Here is an 18,476-nt window from a genome sequence, read left to right as displayed (position 1 = left end):
ATGCATGCATAGAAAAGAGCACGTATCTTGTTGACGCAAACTTGGGACTTCTGTGTCGATCCATCTATCCATGCCCTCCTCCCCTTGCCGCACATCACACATCACACATCACACATACCCTCGAACATGAAGTAAAACACCCTGCACGTCACCCATCACGACATCCGCACATCTACGAACCCCTAGCTCATGATCGACCTCTTGCCTTCCCTTGCTCCCCTTGCCTTGATGGCCTCGTGTTGCTCCTCACAAGCCCCTATTCCCCTTACCCTCCCGTCCCCCTATCCACCTCCCCACAACGCTCTCCTCCCCTTAATTCCCCACCTCCCCACAACGCTCACCCATCTCCCTTTCCGCACGGACAAGTTCCCCACGGTGGTGTAGATGGGATGTGTAAGTGCGTAAAGTGCGTATGTTTGTTGTAGGCAGAGCGGAGAAGGGCGACGGAGATGGCGACGGAGAACCGGGGGAAGAATGGAGAAGGAGAAGGAGAAGGAGAAGGAGAATGACGGTAGAGGTGGAGGAGGAGGAGACAGCGGGGTGGGGTGAGATGTTGTGTTGTGTTGTGTTGTGTTGTGTTGTGTTGTGATGCTGATGATGATGGCGTGTAAAGAAGGATATGGGCTTTTGAGATGTGGGCGAGGGGGGGGGGTTATGCTTGGGATTGATGGGTGGATTGATGGGTGGATTGATGGGTGGATTGATGGGTGGATTGATGGATTGATGGGTGGATTGATGGGTGGATTGATGGGTGGATTGATGGGTGGATTGATGGGTGGATGGATGGGTGGATTGATGGGATGGATGGGTTGGATTGAGTGAGTGGATGGGATGGATGGGATGGGTTGGATGGGGTGAATGAAGGAACGAAGGAAGGAAATGCCGTGATCTACTCCCGCGTTTCTCTGTGTTTAGTGTTTCGGTGTTCTGCGTGCGGCGATATCTCTTGTCTCGGTAGAGTTTGGTGGTGGAGGGTAGGGCCTGTGTGTTGCATGTCTGTGTGTGTACGTACTATCCAGGAGGGATGAGTCTGAGTCTTATCCTATAGCGCGAGTCTGCGCGAGTCTGTGTGTGATAGAGGTGTAGAGAAGGGGGGTCCATGTCCTACCAGAGAGAGTCTGTAGCCGGAGTATACTATGCGATCCTCCTGATAGCTATGGGATGTATTGGTAGTATCCTGGCGTGTGAGTGGATGGCGTGCTTTGTCTGTTTGTGGTATCCATGGTCTTGTTTACATGTGTATGTGTCTTTTGGCTGGACTTGTCGGTGGCGTGCTTCTGTCTGTCTGTGTATGGCAGTCTTGGTCCCTCTTGGAGCGGGAGGAGTCTGTGTTGGGGTAGGGGTGGTAAGGGGGTGTGGAATCTATAGATACCGGAGTGTCGGTGTAGGGTTCTATGTCTTGTTTCGGTGGTGTGGTGGTGGAGGGTTGGGGAGCTGTTTTGGTTAGTGGATGTGTCTATGCGGCATCCGTGGTGGTCTAGGTGGTGGTGTGCTGTCTGTGCTGGAGTAGGATCTGTGTGTCATCGTCTGGGTGGTGTGCTTTGTCTGTTTATGGTCATTAGTCTGCTGTAGTGTCTGTGCTGTTGTAGGATCTTTAGTGTCTGTGTCGGTTATAGGATCTGCATCTTGCGTGCCGTCTACCAATGTATCCTGTCTTGTCCATGTGTCTATATCCCGTTTACATGCCGTCCTTATCGGGATAGGACCTGTATATCATCGCCTAGGTGATGTGCTTTATCCGTTTATAGTAGTCTACTATAGAAGGATCTATAGTATCTATAGTATAGTAGGATCTAGTTTAGATAGTCTAATATAATATCTATACTATAGTAGGATCTACATCTTACGTGCCGTGTATCCCTATATCCTATCTTATCTGTGCGTCTGTTTATATGTCGTCCATCCATGTCTTATCCATGTGTCTTATCTATGTGTCTGTGTCCATGTGTCTATGTCCATGCGTCTGTTTACACGCTGGCCATCCATGTCTTGTCCATGTGTCTATATCCCGTTTACATGCCGTCCTTGTCGGGGTAGGACCTATATATCATCGCCTAGGTGATATGCTTTATCCGTTTATAGTAGTCTACTATAGAAGGATCTATAGTATCTATACTATAGTAGGATCTAGTTTAGGTAGTCTAATGTGATGTCTATGCTGTAGTAGGATCTGCATCTTGCGTGCCGTCCATCCCTGTATCCTATCCCACCCTACCCTACCCTATCCAACGATCTCCTCCCTAATTTACATCCAACATATCATCCTAACCAGTACAGTACATACATCCTAATAGTCTCCCGCAACATCCAATCCCATACCCATCCCATACCCATACCCAACCCCAACCCTCTTAATCCCCATCCCTCCACTCCCATACCAAGTACAAAAAAGCCCCCTAAAAAAGCAACAGAAGGTAAAAGAAGGCCTAAAAAAAAGAAGAAAGGAGAAGGCAGGGAGGTGTAAACCGTAAAAGGCAATCAGAAACCCTCCCTTTTCCCTCCCTCCCTCCCCTTCCCTCCCCTTCCCTCCCAATTTGAAAAAGAAAAATAATTAAACTTTCGGGTAATAATACTCCATCTAGTCCTAGTCCCCCCCCTAGTAATAGCCCCAATCCGCCTTTTTTGACATGTTAATGTATTGATGTATTGACATTCTGGTATAATTGACGTTTCTAACATTCTAACATTCCGACACACGCACAATACCGTTTTAAGGAGGAGGAGGAGAGGGAAATTGAAAAGGTTAAAAAGGGGGGAGGGAGAAGAGAGGGAGGAAAGGGGGGGCGTTTAAGTCTAGTTTCACACATGTATATTGTGTACATTTACCGTAGGTTGTGTCGTGTTGGTTTTGGGCTGTGTTAGTCTGTGTTAGTCTGGTACCATTCCTGTACAAGTCAGCTTTCCTAGTCCCGAGGTCGATCGTGGATATATAAATAAATAGCTTTTTTTACCAAATATCCAAAGGGAAGGGGTGGATGGGTGGTGATATGTCCGAGGCATGGAGAGAGACAGTCAACAGACAGACAGGGACGTGGATGTCCCCGTTCGGTAACGCATGAGAGAGACCATAGTTAAGTCAAGTGAAAAAAAAGAAAAAAAAAAGGTCAAGAATGAATGCAGTGAGCACTTAATTCTTCTTCTTTACTCTAATTCTTAGTTATATATATATACTCTTCCCCATGGTTTCCATGTTCCTACCGTCCTTGTTGTTGTCATTGTTGTTATTGTTGTGTGTGAGTGTGTGTGAGTGTATATATATATATGTATGTATACATAGAGATTTGTGTGCTCGAAAGCGTAGACCCCCATCCCCCAAAACACGAGAGAGAGAGAGAGAGAGAGAGCCTAGCTAACACCTCCACCCTCCACGCCGTCCAGACAGGTTACAATGTGTGCACGTGAACGCTAATAAGGGGGGGGGACACTTTTGTCTAGCCACTTTTTCGGTTCGTTCGAATGCTCGGGGGAGAAAAAAGATTCATAATACAGACAGCCAGACAGGCAGCTAAATTTAACGAGAGAAAGGGTATCGTGGCCCGCAGAAGAGGCGAAAAAAAAAGGCGGACGCTGGCTGGCTGGCTGGTAGGCCTGATGATTGTACAGGAAAAAGGAAATTAGGTTTGTGGTGCGCCCTGTAGGGCGGATAAACGAGAGAGAGCAAAGGAAAGATAGGAAGCGTTTGGCTAGTGACTGGACTCGTAAATGAACGTAGGCTGCAGTGCTGCGCAATTGACTGCTCAAAATCCCCTGAATGGATCATGGGGGTCGTATCCGAGTTCTTCGAGCATTCGGTGGCCCTCGTTGGTGCTGCTGCTCCACTGGCTGTTGTTGCGTTTTCTGCCAATTGGCTTGCGCCCGTTGCCCCACATTGAAGAAATCAGAGTTGTCTCTTCACCGTTCGGTCGCGTAGTCTCTGCAACGAACGCCTCCATTCGGACGGTTCCCATTGCATCGAAGAAGTTGTGGTGGGCAATCGTCGAGGACTCCGACGGTCGACCGCTCGTCACCACACTTTGCGGGCTGTAGATCGAAGAAGGAGCCGAGGCAGCGGCGTAGTACTCTGAAGAAGCCGTAGACTGTAAACCAGCCGAGTGAATCTGCGGTACTTGGTTGCTCGAAAAGCTGCGAAAAGATGTGTTGATAGGAGGCGGCGGGATGCGAGGTCCTGTAGCGCTTCTCTTGCGGCCATGTCCATAGCGAGGTACGCAAGGTGGCAATGCCGCATCGGAAATGGATGGGCTGGCCCTCGAGGAATAGTATTCTTGGATAGGCTCGACATATGCCCCAGAGTGCATCGAAGGTTGTGATTTCTCCTTCGCTAGACGTACCGAGTCACGGATATGAGGTCGGCGTACTGCGACCGATCCCTGTTGCTTCGGAATCTCCGGTGGTGCCCGTGTGGGGATTGGTGGTGGAGTCGAATCTGCGACGGTTGACGTTTCCACTTCGTGATGGCCGTTGCCGGAAGAGGCAAGAAAAGATAAAGCAGTCAGCCAAAGGTAGTGCCGTTCCTTGGATACAGCGGTAAACTTCAGGGCGCGTGCCGGAGTCAAAATCAGGATTGACCGGTTAAAGACTTGCTGTCCCGATGTCATCTTTGGTGGCGGAGCATTGTCTGGCACGTCAAGTACGGACTGAATGGTAACTATGGGTTGTTAGCTCAGTATCTCTCCAGGTCCTTTGTGTGAACGTACGCTTGCGTCCGCTCTTGCCCAGCAGAGCCGTTCCACTTGTTGGCTGCTTGCTGCTCCACATTACAGATCGTTCATAGGGTGAGAGCCATACCCAGCGTCTGTGCCTGACGCCATTCCCGTCGTCTGCTATATCATTGGGCGACTCAGTGACACCAAAGGACTTTCGCTTCCGAACATATTTCCACATCCACTCTCCTACCATCGTGGCTGCTATCGCATCTACAACGCTATTGGACTGCACCGAACTGCCGACGGAGCCACTGCCAGTGAGAATCGTGTTTGTCGAGTGGTCAGCCTTGTGGCCGAATTTGGAGTTCGAGAATGATAATTGAGGAGAAGCAACGACGTCATTTGGCATTGGGGGAATTTGAGAGGATTCCGATGGCTGGGCAGATAGTGGTGGTGAGCGACTCCTGACACGAGCACCTCTCTGGATGACAGCAGCTGAGCGAACTTTACGTAGACTGTCCTGTCTAGCATGCTTCTTGTATCCGCCGAGGCGGCCTGGCATTGCACCATTTGGTCGATGTGTTGGACTTTGGGAACCCTCACTTTTGCTCATCGGCAAGCGACGTGAGCTTGACCTTGTTGGGACTGGGAATGGAGGCTTCGTGACGTAGCGGCGCGTATCGCCAGAATTAGTACTGCCTAAACTAGGACTTCGAGAGCGCTGCATGTGCACTGCATTGCCACTATGAATGAGTGCAGATCGCCGTATGCTGCCAGATAGACGCTTGCTACTGGACGAACGTTGCAAGGGCTTGACAATCTTTGCTTGCTTCTCGACAGAAGCACGTGGGCTGGTCCCTGACAGGTCCTTGGAATTCGACCTCGACAAGTTTTCATTTTCCTCAGGAACCGGTGTTGGCGGAGTACCAAACGGTCGCCCATGTTTGAGAGCCCGGTTGCCAGGTGTGGTTGTTGAGCGCAAAGACGATTTGCTCTCCTCGTCGCTGGCGTCTCCCCGGTCCTCATCTTCGTCGGAGCTGGCCCCAGTGAAACCGGCGAATAAGCTGCTGGTCCGGAAAGGCCTCCTTATGCCCTCTCCTTTGTTTTGAACAATAAAACCATTATCATTATTGCCAGGATATCTATTTTCTGTTTTCGTGTCATCGGACTTTTGTGGATCTGAAGCGCCCTCATGCGCCATTCGAAGCAGAGCAACACGGCCGAGAAGCTTCTCTGACACCTGGCTTAGCTCAGACCTGCTCTTGTTGTCAGGTTCTTGCCCTGGCTCGGGAGTACCAGGCGTAGAGCGGATTGCAGATGGCAGCAGGTGGGGGGGTAGCTTTGCAAACCGTGTAGCTGACCTGATGGACTCAGTCTGTACTGAAACCGACCTCATAGGGACTGAATGAACAAAGGATGCCTGGACGGCGATGTTTCGGGTGTTTGGTGGCAGAACTGCCTGTCTCGGTGATGAAGGAGCGGAAAGCGTGGGCGAGATTACGATGCAAGGAACTGTGATTGGAGACGGAGGTCCTGATCTCTTCGAGTGCGAGACTTCGTCCTTGGACTGGTCTGCGAAGTTCACTGGATCAGTTTGTGTAGCCGTGGTGGACACGTTCGTCTTGAGGAGACCAAGTTTACGAGGCGGGGATTGCTCGAGCTTGGGAGTGGCTGGAGGACTGAGGGGATGATCAGTGGTTTGCATCGAACTGGATACCATAGCAGCTGCATCTTGCATCGGCTCCGAGGACTGTTGAACGGTCGAGTTTGGAGGACCGAGCGACACGCGTTTCCTGCGTTGGTTGGCCTCGACTTCATGTGCTTCGTTCGCGTTGCAGGATTCGTCAACTACAACAGGCTCTGCATCCTTTGAGTCTACAGGTGCCAACACCGGTGAAGGCGGAGGCGAGTACTGGACTCCAGTGTCCACATACTGGGGCTTCGGCACAGTCGTGTCGATTGATTCGACTTCGTAGACAGTTGAAGGTGTACCGCGGTACCGTAGCCAGCCATCGCACGAATCTCGAGCGTTTGTAGAATCAAAGGAACTTTGCACTCGATCCATTCGAGAATCTGCTCTCACTTCAGTCCTCGACTCCGTCCTGGATTCCGCACGCGTGGTGACAGACTCGACGGATTTGGAACGTTCAACATCCGCATCTGCCTTGGAGTCGTTCATCAAGCCCAGAATCCGCTTGGCCTTCTCATCCTGATAAGTAGACTGTCGTGACTCCAGAGCCCGACGGGCTCGCATTTCATGCTCCGGAAAGTCGTCAGAGTCCAACTCGAATTCCTCGAGATCTTCGTCTTCCTCGTCAAATTTTAGTTCATCTGCCAAACTCATTCCATTGACCTTTTGAACAGATTCAACGCCGTTGATACTCTGCGTTGAGAATCTGTAGAGGCGGCCGATGCTCTTGTGGCTGCTGTTGCTCATCGTCCTGCCATGCTTGGAGAGGCGGGTGATTGAATCAGTGCGGCTGCCAGACCTGGAGTAATTGCTGGCAGTATCGCTGTCGTTGCCAAGCCCACTGTCCATGGTGGCATCTTCAGCTTCGCTGTCACCGTGTGCCTCTGCAGGCTGTTGGGCAGCTAGCTCGTCAAGAACTATTCGTAGACGTGTCTCGGTCGCATGCACTCGTCTCTCATACACGCGCTTCTCTCCTTCCCATTGCTCCTTTTCCCTCTCCCATTCGGTATGAATGCGATCTGATTCGTCGTCTTGGATCTTCACTCGTTTCTGTGAAGCTTCAAGCCTCGTCTTTAACTCCTGGTTTGCGGCCGTGATGTCTTCCTTTTCCTTGGCTAATTGGTCGAGGGCAGACATTGTTTCGTCTTCAAAGTGCTTCAATTGACTCTTCAGAGAACGATTCTTCTTATCGCGCTGCGATATCTCCTGGTTGAGCGCATCGTTCTCGCTTTTTGCAGCTTCCAAGTCTGTCTCTATGCCTTCTATGTATCTATGCTTGGAGTCCAACTCCCGGCGTAGTGTCAATATTTCGGAAACAAGATTCGCGTGTAGAGTCGGAGTGAAGCGGCGAGGATCTAGAATCGAAATTTTCTCGTCATTTGCAGGATCTGTTGCTTGGCTCGCAGGGTCTGGTGGAAGTGGTGGCGGCGAAGACGACAGAGGAAGAGGTGAGGGAGTGCCGAATCGTGAGGAGCGCCTCGATGAAGGAACGGGAGTGTGGTAGGGCGTGTCGGAGGGAGTTGGCAGAGCGGCGTGTGGAGTGTGATGGACATCTTGCTCTGAGAAGTAGTCCATGGTGTGTGTGTGCGTGTGTGTGAGCGAGAGAGGATGTGTCCAGCACTGCGTTCGGACTCTTGGAGGAAGTTTTCCCTCAACGATTGAAACAAAGAGCTATGAATCTATAACATGACTGAGAAGAATGTTAGCACAAGCCTTTGAGCGAGTGTGCAGATTAATTGGTCTGAGCAGGGTATGGTACTGACTGGGTATAGAAAAGTGACGAGTAGGACTGGTAGGAGGACAATTATGGAGTGCAGACGGAAGTGAATTGAGGGTCGAAGGAGGCACAACAGAGCGAGTGGATATCGGTAGGGCTGGACATGAATTGTAGGAACTGAATATGCTTTAGTACAGACGAGGAAGCGTTGTGTATTATGGCGACCGGGGGCAGGGGATTTGGCGACAAAGTGACAGGTGACCAGGATGGAGGATGGAGAAGATGTGTGTGTGAGGTGGAATGGCAGGCAATGGCTGCATAGTGGGTAGGTCGGAGTGCATCGAATATCCATGGATCGCAGTACGTACGTGCACGGCTGCTTACCTACTTTTGTCTGCTGGCAATGTCCGAACGTCAGGGATGGTATTTCCCAAATCCTAGCTCAGATCTCTCTCTCTCTCTTTCTCTGGATCACCAGCCTAAGCCAGGTACCAAGATTCAATTGAAGATTTGGGGAGGGGGATGGAAGCAGAGAGAGATGGTAGTTGTGGTCGGCGAATTGATAGTGTATGCAAGATAGGAAAGGAGATGCGAAATGGAGAGACAACTAGCCAGCGTTGGAACGATTCGCAGCCGGGCGTAGTTCAAAGAGAAGAGAGAGGAGAGGGAGGGAGTGAGTGAGTGAGCAAGTGAGTAGTAATTGAGTAAGTGAGTGAAAGAGGTAGAGAGAGAGGAATTAGTGATGAAGAAGCGACAGCAGCACGACTCTGATGAGCACAACGAGAGAGAGAAAAAACATGGTGATGAGAATCTACATGCAAAAGATCCACCAATTCATTCATAGTGGGGACCCTCGCGTCGGACATGAGTCTCTCCCATCATGCCCCATGTCTATGTGTTCCCCTCCCCCCCCCTCTCTCCTTGATAATTTTGATAGGAACAGTAATTAGTGGCAATGATGGGAGAAAGAAGTCTGGGTCGGTTTCTCCAAGGGGTAATTGACAGGGAACAAGGAACAAGGGGAACATCGGCCAGGAACAGGGGAATTATGAAGGAACAGTGACAGTCTAACCCATAGCTGGTTAAGCCGAGTGGGGAGTTTTGTTCTTGGGGGAGGGAGAGGGGGCCAGACTGATGAATAGTTAGTTAGCCAGTCGAGTACTGACGGTATTGGCCATAAAGTAGCTAGCGAGCGACGGTCATGTTGTCTATCCTAATTGACGCGCCGCCGCCTGGCTCTTCTTCGTCTTCTTCTTACTCTTACTCTTCTGCTTCCCTCCAGATTTAGGGGGTATTGCGGCGACGGTAGTGGAGGTAGTATGTAGTATGTAGGTAGCTAGTGTAGGAGGCAGAGGGGGGGCTAAGCTAACAAGTAGCAACAGGCCACCAGCCAGCACCGCCAAAACATCCCCACCCAGCCTGTGTTTCGGGGCAAGCCGCACGCCCGCACCCAATCATGGCTTCAAAGGGGAAAAAGGGAAATTTGACCCATCATGTATTATTACCAGCAGTGTGGAGGTGCTGGCTGCTGGCTGCTGACTGCTGGCTGCTGACTGCTGGATGGCTGCAGTGCAGTGCAGTGCAGTGCATACACTGGCTGGCTGGCTGGCTGCATACTACAAGTCATTGGTGCCGTCATATAGGCAAGGTGGCCAGCGACCGAGGAGGAAAAGACGAAGCACCACCAACCACCACCACCATCTCCATCTCCATCACCACCACCACCACCACCAACACAACTTAGCACGCACACGCACTCATCTTAGCAGTCATCTTAGCTAGCATCAAGATAACCGTCTCCGTCTCCCGGCCGCCGCCTCATCGGCTGGTCTATTTCGTCCTTAGCTAACTAACCAACCTGCCCGGCCCGCCTCCTCCCCGACCTCGACTCATCACTCTCGCGCCCTCTCTCTCATCTCTCTCTCGACTGTTTCATCACGCGTCACGCTAATTATCTACCTTCCTACCTTCCTACCTTCCTACCTTCCTACCAGGTACCTACCTTCCATAGCGTAGGTGACGACTATCGCATAAAGCTGGAGAAAAACAGGTTTATCCCGGTACTACAACCTTATTCTCATGCAAGGCTCCTCGACCTCTTGACTCTTGACCTACTTACTCGAACCTCCAAAAAGAAAAAAGGACCGATACTGTGAAACCCCTTTTGGGCCTTGACAGTCATCCACGGTCCGTGGCAGCCGGGACCAGGAGGGCGGGAATGAGCCCAGGGCTTCTCCCCCCTCCCTCCCTCCCCATCTCGCTTGACGTGACGAGCAAAAAGCTCTGCTGCATATTATACTGTATATCTTTTCATCAATTGACACTTCAGACCTTCCTGTACCAACTTGGCCAATGGTGCACTGCAGCATGTGCTCTGAAGAGATAAACATAGCACCACTGATGATATCCTACATCGTTGCACGTAATTGGCATTAGCAGATAGCTGTCAAGTGTCGAACAAGCAGGACGGGAGTGCCAGCACAGCACGGCTCGCACTCGCTCCACGATCCTCCAACGGCCACGAACCGTCTTGGCCTGCCTTTATCGCCGCCTTCCCCCCTGCCCCGAGCACACCCCAAGTGCAACATTACTACAACGGCTGCCGTCACCTTTGCCCGGCATTTCCCTTGGGCCTGTCCTGTCATCGCTGCTCTTTTTCCACACCGGTATACTGCTTGCTACCTTATACTATGGTCCTTGCGTCGGTGTCTGGACTCTTGTCCCCGTGCCCATCTGTCATCCTTCTTGGTCATCATCCATCATCCACTAATTACGTCTTCTCTTTGTTGATCTGGCTGTGACGCATGTCTCGGGACTCTGCAACAACGGCAGTCCATTCGTTCTGTTTTCCCGAATCTTGACCCATCACTACTGTGGACTGATCAGCTTCGAAGCCATGAGCCCTGCGCGACGCCGTTTTGGGATAAGTGGACTTTTGGTCATTGATTCGATATCGTGAAACGCTGCTTATAGAATCCGGCAATCCATCGTCCAGTCCTCGCTTGCTTGCCATCAAGCCCATCACATCCATCACATCCTCCAATCTCACCTTGGACGCTTTCATGGGAAGATGGTCGACGTCGGCTCCAGCAGCCTGGGTCTCACTTATTTATCACATCGCAGAGTCCATGTCATTGGTGCCTTCGATACTCTTTTTTCACAATCCGCCCGTTGTGCATATACGGCTGGCCCTGTAATAGAGCGACGGTTCGCATCACTAAGCCTGTACTGTCGTCCCAGCATCCTTCTTCATTATATCGCGCACACGGGATGAACGGTGGCGACCGATGGTAATCTGCTCGTCTCAAGGTCAAGTAATCTCAACAATTGATGCCGCGCCGCGTGGACCACAGCTGTCGTCACCTCGAATCCTTCTTTCGTGTTTGTTTCAGTTGCAACGTTGTCCAGTGATCCGAGTGTAGAGTGTAGATCTTGACGCGTGCGTAGAGGCCTCCTTCGTCCGAGCAGTCGCACCCGAGCATCTAGATACGAGACGACGGCAAAGGTGTTGGGCGCAATGATAACACGATATGCATATTGCTGTATTGGACTGGGGCCAAAGCTGCCTCGAGCCGCCTCGACAGGTCACAGCAGGGACCCCTAGCATTCTCCCCGCACGCTACCACAAAAGAAACCTGCCGCAAATTCCCCGGCGCTAATGCCTAATACGGTATAGAGCTCCGAGCAGGCCAATCCCATTGGAACCTGAGGTTTTAGTGTCCAGGAACGACAGCGACACACACGCTAGTGAATTTTGACACAGCTGCGTCATGTTTCACACTTCCCTTCAATTTCAACATTCTCAAGAAACCTCAAAAAGAGTGAGCAGTCCCACCACATGGCGCTGAACAATCAGCAAGACGCCATTCCAGAGTCTGCCTATGCACAGATCCCAGCTTTCCCGCTGAAACCTGGCGCCCAAACTCAACATGCCGCTCCAGGTGAGCCCTCTGCGCCGCTGCCACCAGGCATGGCTTCGGTACGGCAGCATACCGCCGACGAGGTCTTGGAGTTGATGAATCGGGTGCCTCTGTTTATGACCACTCTAGATGAGACGGATGGCGAAGGCGGCGAGAATCTGGAGCTTGAAGCGCTAAAGGCGATGGCCTATGAAGGCACTCGTGTCGAAATTGCAGCAAACTTCAGAGAGCAAGGAAACGATTGTGCCAAGACAAAGAGCTGGTCGGATGCGAAAGAGTACTACGACAAGGCATTGACAGCCCTGAGAGGTCCCCGGAATCCCTCTGGTGATCCGGAGATTGAAACAAACGTGGTCGATCTGGATGAAGAGGAGGCAAGAGAAAAGCAAATGGAAGAGGCCTGTTACGTTAATCGCGCACTATGCAATCTGGAAAAGAGTCCGTATTCCGCATTCTCTCTTGACAGCCCCTCACCTCTGCCGTCGTTTATCCCAGTTTGCTCCTGACACGTACGCAGAAAACTACGGTTCCTGCATCCGTGACTGTGCCTCCACACTTCGCCTCAATCCACGTAACGTCAAAGCCTTCTATCGCTCTGCTCAGGCCTGCCTTGCTCTGGACAAGATCTCTGAGGCTCTTGACGCGTGCTCTCATGGCCTCGCCCTTGATCCCTCTAACGCTTCCCTGGAGCTTGTCCTCTCCAAGACCAAGGCCCGCAAGGCACATCTTGATAAACTCATACGTGACCGCGAAGCGCGCGAGACCAGAGCTCGCAATGAAGCGGCAACTCTAGCCCACGCGCTTAAAGCACGCAACATTGCCGTTCGCAGCACTGGCCAGACACCCGACATGGAAGACGCAGCAATGCACCTCGACACTCCCACGGACGCCTCGAGCACGCTCAAGCTCCCTCTAGTGATTCTCTACCCCCTGACTGCACAGACAGATTTCGTCAAGGTGTTCGCAGAAGACGAGAGTCTCGGCCAGCACCTCAGCTACATCCTGCCTGTACCATGGGACGAGGCGGGCGAATACACTCCCGCTAGCGTCGAGTGCTATTTCGAGACATGTACCGGAGGTCTCGTAAAAGCAGGCAAAAAAGTGGCTCTGCTAAAGATTCTCGCCGGCGGGAAAGTCGAAGTCGTCGACGGCATGTTGCGCGTGTACGTTGTGCCAAAAGCGCGCGCGCCGGCGTGGATCGAGCAATGGAAGGCCCGCCGCGCCTGAAGCTTCGGCCTCACAGCTTGTCATCATCATCATATTACTCCGACTTTCCGAACGACTACTATTTTTTTTTTTGCGCGAAGCCTTGCGCACGCCCCAACCGTGTCACTGCCCTACGGGTACCTTCCGGGTATCTCCCTGCTCAAAGCGGCCCCCACCCCACGCTCCAGCCAGGATAACCCCCGAGTCTCCGTCGCACAGCATTGATGCCGGCGACCGGAAAAACGCTCGGGTCGCCGCACGGGGTCTCGCTGCGATGGCGTAGCGCGCAGACCGTGCGCCCCGGACTCTCCTAAACATCTCTCAAGTTCCATTCCCCAGTCATTCAACGGTACTGCAGGGATCCTGAAACACGGGTGATCTCGGTAAGTTGCACGGAGCTTGTGTCGGACAGTGGTGGCACCACTCGTCACCATACTACTGCGATATCTGCGATTTCGCTCATCTAATCATCGTACGATGGAAAAATCTTCTTTGTGCTGGTTTTGTCACGGCGCAGCGTCACGCACACGCACGCAGGCTTGAAGAAAGGGGAAGGAGAAGAGATTGAAGGGAGATAATTAGCAGTACGACGGGATAAAGTTTCACGTCAGGATTCTGGGCCCCGCATGTCCGCGCCAGATAAGAGAGGAGAGAGAGGAGAGAGGAGACAGGCGGGGGCGCGCGTGGTTCGACACTGTGGAGCCAATCGAAATGACAGGATTTGTGGGTTGGTGGTTGGATGTGGGTTCTTTTTTTCTGTCTGTTGTTTTCCAGAGGCTTCACACGTTCTACTACGAAATCTTGCTATTTTTATTATTATTATTGTTTCTCCGGAGGGACCGGTGGTGCTAATTACTGGTTTCATTGGGTCCGGGGGGGGGATAAAAAAAAAGGAGAAAAGAAACATAATCCTGCCACACACACACACACACACACACACTGCAGTACTGCAGTGCAGAACACGTCAGGATAGATCGCTGGCACCGCGGGAGGGAAGGATGGATGGATGGAAGGGAGGAAGGACCCTTCTCGCCGCGGTGTTCTATTCTAGTTGTTCTACTAGCCTGCAAGGCTTCTTGGGAAAACGACTCGCACCTGTGTCTATGTATGTATGCTGCAGTACATAGTCAGCGTATAGAAGGTCGATGCGACACACAGCACAGCATAGCACAACACACATCAAACTCGACACACCACACCACACCACCCAACCAACCACCACATTTAAACAAAAAAAACCCCAACATCAAATTTTATAAAGAAACCTATCGAACATCTCATCACAGCGCTAGTTACCTTACCCTACCTTACCCTACCCTGTCCTGACTTACCTATCCTACATACAGCACACCGATCAAGTTCATAAACACAATCACACACATAATTAACCAAACACAACCCAGCTTACCCAGCTTACCCAGCCTACTCAGACGAAACTAGATATAAACGCGCTAATAAGCACCCCTCCCCTCGATCTCGACGCTCGTGTATCTACGATGTGAATCGGCGTGGATGGGTGTTGGGTGTGTGTGTGTGGACGGATGGATGGATGGATGGATGATGCTATGATATGTGTGGATGGATGATGGGTGTTGGCTTGGTGACTTGGTGACTTGATGACTATGACTTGATGACTTGATGACTTGGTGACTTGGTGACTTGATGGCTGTTGGCTTGATGGCTTGGTGACTTGACTTGGTGACTCGATGATACGACGTTGCTGTGGACGGGTGGACTGTATGCGTGTATGCGTGTATGTGGGTATATAGTACGCATACTACGCATATCCACATAATACGCATGTACGCATCTATGTACATAATATGCATCTGTGTATGCAAGAACCCATACCTCGCATACCTCGCAAACCTTTCAGTCCAAGTCGTCTCCACACACACATTCTTTCTCCCTACTACATCTCTACCTCCCAACTTTTTTCCTTCTTCCCACTCCAGGCAGGGGGTTTTACTACACGTTTCCTTGCTCTCTATCTATCTTATTTCTCCCCTGAATTTTTTTTTCATTTCTCGCATTTCTCTAAATCCTGTTTCTTCATCTCGTATTTCCCCCTGATTTTTCTCTTTATTTCCCTTCTTCTTTATTTCCCTTTTTCCTTTTTTTTCTTTTTTTTTGGTTTTGTTTTTTGCTTTTCGTTTTCTTTTTTTTTGCAAAGCACTTGGATGCATGCGGAGCATACGTACATACATGTATGCATGACATGCATATACCCATATTATATACCCCACATATGTAGCACGTCTACATGCATGCATGCATACGACATCCTAGAAAGCTGTTTTTGTTGAGTTTTTTTTTGGCTGTGATGTAACGTCGATGGTAGGTAGGTAGGTAGGTAGGTAGATTATAAGCGCGAAGGGGGAAAAGGAAAAAGTAGTAAAGTAGTAAGGATGGTTTTGGGCTGGGTTCATAGGCTTGCTTGGATGGGTTTGGGCTGGGTTGGGTCTGGGTTGATAGTATGGATGGGATGGGATGAGTGGAATATTGATGAACGTGTGTGGGTGGGTATAGGTGGGTGCATGGTGTGTGTATGTGGATGTTTGTGGATGTGTTTGTATACGTATGTATATGCATACGTGTCTGTATAGGTATACATATAATATCGAGCAATATAGTATGTTATCCAGTAGTATGATGTAGTGTCACATAGCATAATATAACACAATATATCATAACATAACACAATATATCATACCACAAGATAGTATAACACAACACAGTATAGTATAACATAATATACTATAATATCTAACAGTATAGCATAATATAGTGTAACACATAATACACTATAGTATAACACAATAGATCATAATATAGCATAATATAGCATAATATAGCACAACACAATACGCTATAGTATAGCATAACATTATATATCATAACACAACACACTATGTCATAATACATTATAACACAACACACTATAACACAACACACTATAACATAATACACACTATAACATAATATATCCCAAAGTCACACCACACACCACACACCACACACCGAGTCAAGTCCGACCACGTCAGCCTACAGACTTCCATCTCCTCATCTCACGTCTACGCGTCCTCCTTATTGCATGAAAGGACGGATGAACACGGAAATACATGAATCAAACGCCAAGTCACGGAGTCACTCAAGCAATAAATGAAAACGTTACTATACAATAGAACATGCACCATTGAAAGAAGTGAGACAGCACGATTTAGATGCTAGATAGACTGGTACGTAACCTAAGCTATGCTATGCTGCCTGCGCTATCCTATCCATGTTATTCATGTAGTCCATGTCATCTAGATCCACATCCAGGTACAAACACTCAAACACACACACACACGCACATACGCACATACACACGCACACACACATACAATCAATCAAACAAGACCGAAAACAAAAACTAATCAACTAGTCCTAGAACCATACCTACCCTACCCTACCCTACCCTACCATACCTACCTCCCTAGCCTCCCCAATTCACCCAACGGAGCGCCCGCGTCCCGAAAGACTAATGACAGACAGACTGACATGCAGTCACTGACAAGTGCGCTGACAGCCTGACAACCTGACAAGTGTGCACTGACAAAGTACTCTATGCATTGACAAAGTACACTGACAAGTCCACACGAACAGCCTAACAACCTGACAAAGTACGTACTAACAGCCTGACAGTCTAAACAGCCCGACAAGCGCAACCACCATCCAAACCCCCTCCCTCCCCTCCTCCTCCCTCAATTTCATCTCACACAAATTGCATGCTAAACGACCTCCCAAACCCCCCCTCCCCTCCCCTACCCAAACAACCCCCCCAAAAAAACACCCAATTAGTGGAAGTGGGGATGGGGTGTGTGGAGCGGCAAAATGTCATTCTTTTAGCGTACCACGTTTTGATAGTCAATGCTTGTATCAGATTGAATAGATTTTATATTTTGTTTATAATTAGTATATATATAGATAGATAAATGGAGAAGGGGGGGAGATTGAGAGGGGGGGATAGATTGAACAGATTCTTGGGTCGGGCTGCGATGCTAAAATAGGTGGCGGCGGCGGCGGCGGCCGGGGCGCATGGACGGTTCCGTGCTTTGTTTGCTTCGGCAGTGTTATGTGTGGATGGATGGATGGATGAATGGAGTGTGACAGGTAAGCTGACAGGGCGGGACGAGACAGGACTAGACAGGAGAATCTGACAAGTAAATCGACGGGTAGGCGATCGGCTTAGGTTAGTGAATGATAAGTAAACAATCTTATGTCGTACGATTTTGGTCATGGGCGGCGCACCAAAGAGTGCTGGTTAGTTTTCTACGATATTCGTTTCACATGGCAAAATCACACCACATAGTTATGTTGTCACAAATACTGGCGTCGGCGATGCCGCTGGATGGCATACGTACGACGGCCAGTACCGCTAGACAGACCTCCAAGGCACAGCGTTGGATGCTGCGCCGCCCGGAGAAGGCACAACGGCAGACAGTCCAAATGGCCCAGCACACAAGAACGGTGCCCGAGGCAACATTCTGCCATGCGCATGCACCGACTGTGCCATCGCTTTCAGGAGTCCAAGAAAGGTTTGTTCAGGAATGTGTATTCGACTACGTTGCAGTTGCAGTAGGAGTACTTCGCATTCCTCAGCCACCACGCTGAAAGAGCCAGAATGGGCCCTACGGACTTCCTCCTTTTCGACCCTCCTTGGGTATTTTTGTGTCCATCCTTGTTCATGCCCATGTCTCTCTGCACCTTTTGACCATTACATACTGATGCTTATGCCACAAGCTGGACGACACCACCGGCCTCAGTAATCTTGCGCTCGGCCTCCTTGCTGAAGTAGCGGGCGCGGACGATGAGCGGGACTTCGGGGATGCGGCCCTTGCCTAGAACCTTCGAGTATCCAAGGGGAAGGAGGTCGAGAACGGGAGCGGTGCCAGAGGACTTGTTCTTGAGGTATTCATCGCGCTTCTCAGCAGGGATGAGAGCCCAGAGCTTTAATTAACATCAGCATTTGCGGCCATATTCGGACAACACTTTAATGTACCTTGTCGAGGTTGATGACGGGCTTCCAGAACTGGTTCTGAAGCTTGTGGAAGTATCGCATACCAACCTTTCCGAAGTAACCGGGATGGTACTTGTCCATGTTGGTACGGTGGTGGTCTGGCCGTGGATCAATACAGACTTCCATCATCGAATTCTTCTTACTACTCACGCTGACCACCGGCAAGACCACGACCACCGGGATGCTTGCGGTGCTTTCCGACACGACCGTGACCGGCGGAGACGTGACCGCGGCTGTA

At 50.4% G+C, this 18,476-nt stretch overlaps 6 protein-coding genes across 6 annotated transcripts; 4 read left to right on the top strand and 2 right to left on the bottom strand.

Annotated features, from left to right (window-relative positions):
- Nucleotides 1–507: 507 nt before the first annotated feature.
- On the top strand, nt 508–961 carry EJ05DRAFT_171874 (uncharacterized protein). The gene has a single exon (XM_033739518.1). The coding sequence runs from the start codon at nt 589–591 to the stop codon at nt 820–822; it is 234 nt and encodes a 77-aa protein (XP_033596246.1). The 5' UTR covers nt 508–588; the 3' UTR covers nt 823–961.
- A 2,584-nt stretch (nt 962–3,545) lies between these two features.
- EJ05DRAFT_171847 (uncharacterized protein) lies at nt 3,546–8,121 on the bottom strand. Its single transcript, XM_033739517.1, has 3 exons — nt 8,097–8,121; nt 4,695–8,023; nt 3,546–4,645 (listed from the first exon to the last, which is right to left on the bottom strand). Exons 2-3 carry the CDS (start codon nt 7,906–7,908, stop codon nt 3,738–3,740), a joined length of 4,122 nt encoding a protein of 1,373 aa, XP_033596245.1. The 5' UTR covers nt 7,909–8,023; nt 8,097–8,121; the 3' UTR covers nt 3,546–3,737.
- A 3,714-nt stretch (nt 8,122–11,835) lies between these two features.
- On the top strand, nt 11,836–12,557 carry EJ05DRAFT_480254 (uncharacterized protein). The gene has a single exon (XM_033744838.1). It carries the CDS (start codon nt 11,889–11,891, stop codon nt 12,474–12,476), a length of 588 nt encoding a protein of 195 aa, XP_033596244.1. The 5' UTR covers nt 11,836–11,888; the 3' UTR covers nt 12,477–12,557.
- Nucleotides 12,558–13,706: 1,149 nt separating this feature from the next.
- EJ05DRAFT_171807 (uncharacterized protein) lies at nt 13,707–14,651 on the top strand. The gene has a single exon (XM_033739515.1). It carries the CDS (start codon nt 13,803–13,805, stop codon nt 14,301–14,303), a length of 501 nt encoding a protein of 166 aa, XP_033596243.1. The 5' UTR covers nt 13,707–13,802; the 3' UTR covers nt 14,304–14,651.
- On the top strand, nt 14,652–15,542 carry EJ05DRAFT_171808 (uncharacterized protein). Its single transcript, XM_033739516.1, has one exon. It carries the CDS (start codon nt 15,000–15,002, stop codon nt 15,480–15,482), a length of 483 nt encoding a protein of 160 aa, XP_033596242.1. The 5' UTR covers nt 14,652–14,999; the 3' UTR covers nt 15,483–15,542.
- Nucleotides 15,543–17,949: 2,407 nt separating this feature from the next.
- On the bottom strand, nt 17,950–18,470 carry EJ05DRAFT_444582 (uncharacterized protein; the record flags this gene model as incomplete). The annotated part of the gene is made up of 3 exons (XM_033742129.1): nt 17,950–18,168; nt 18,221–18,336; nt 18,389–18,470. Coding segments are annotated over 3 exons (417 nt in total), but the record flags the coding sequence as incomplete, so codon positions are not given.
- Between the last annotated feature and the right edge of the window lie 6 nt (nt 18,471–18,476).

Source organism: Pseudovirgaria hyperparasitica (assembly GCF_010093815.1).
Source record: "Pseudovirgaria hyperparasitica strain CBS 121739 unplaced genomic scaffold EJ05scaffold_19, whole genome shotgun sequence".
Classification (NCBI taxonomy): domain Eukaryota; kingdom Fungi; phylum Ascomycota; class Dothideomycetes; order Acrospermales; family Acrospermaceae; genus Pseudovirgaria; species Pseudovirgaria hyperparasitica.
This window is presented reverse-complemented; position numbering and strand designations above follow the sequence as displayed.

Excerpts from the sequence above, each read along its gene's own strand:
- EJ05DRAFT_171808 (XM_033739516.1), top strand. The coding sequence starts at position 15,000 with ATGCATCTGTGTATGCAAGAACCCATACCTCGCATACCTCGCAAACCT.
- EJ05DRAFT_171847 (XM_033739517.1), bottom strand. The coding sequence starts at position 7,908 with ATGGACTACTTCTCAGAGCAAGATGTCCATCACACTCCACACGCCGCT. Across the intron at positions 4,646-4,694 it reads GGGCAAGAGCGGACGCAAGC|TTACCATTCAGTCCGTACTT; the intron begins GTACGTTCACAC and ends AACAACCCATAG.
- EJ05DRAFT_480254 (XM_033744838.1), top strand. The coding sequence starts at position 11,889 with ATGGCGCTGAACAATCAGCAAGACGCCATTCCAGAGTCTGCCTATGCA.
- EJ05DRAFT_171807 (XM_033739515.1), top strand. The coding sequence starts at position 13,803 with ATGTCCGCGCCAGATAAGAGAGGAGAGAGAGGAGAGAGGAGACAGGCG.
- EJ05DRAFT_171874 (XM_033739518.1), top strand. The coding sequence starts at position 589 with ATGCTGATGATGATGGCGTGTAAAGAAGGATATGGGCTTTTGAGATGT.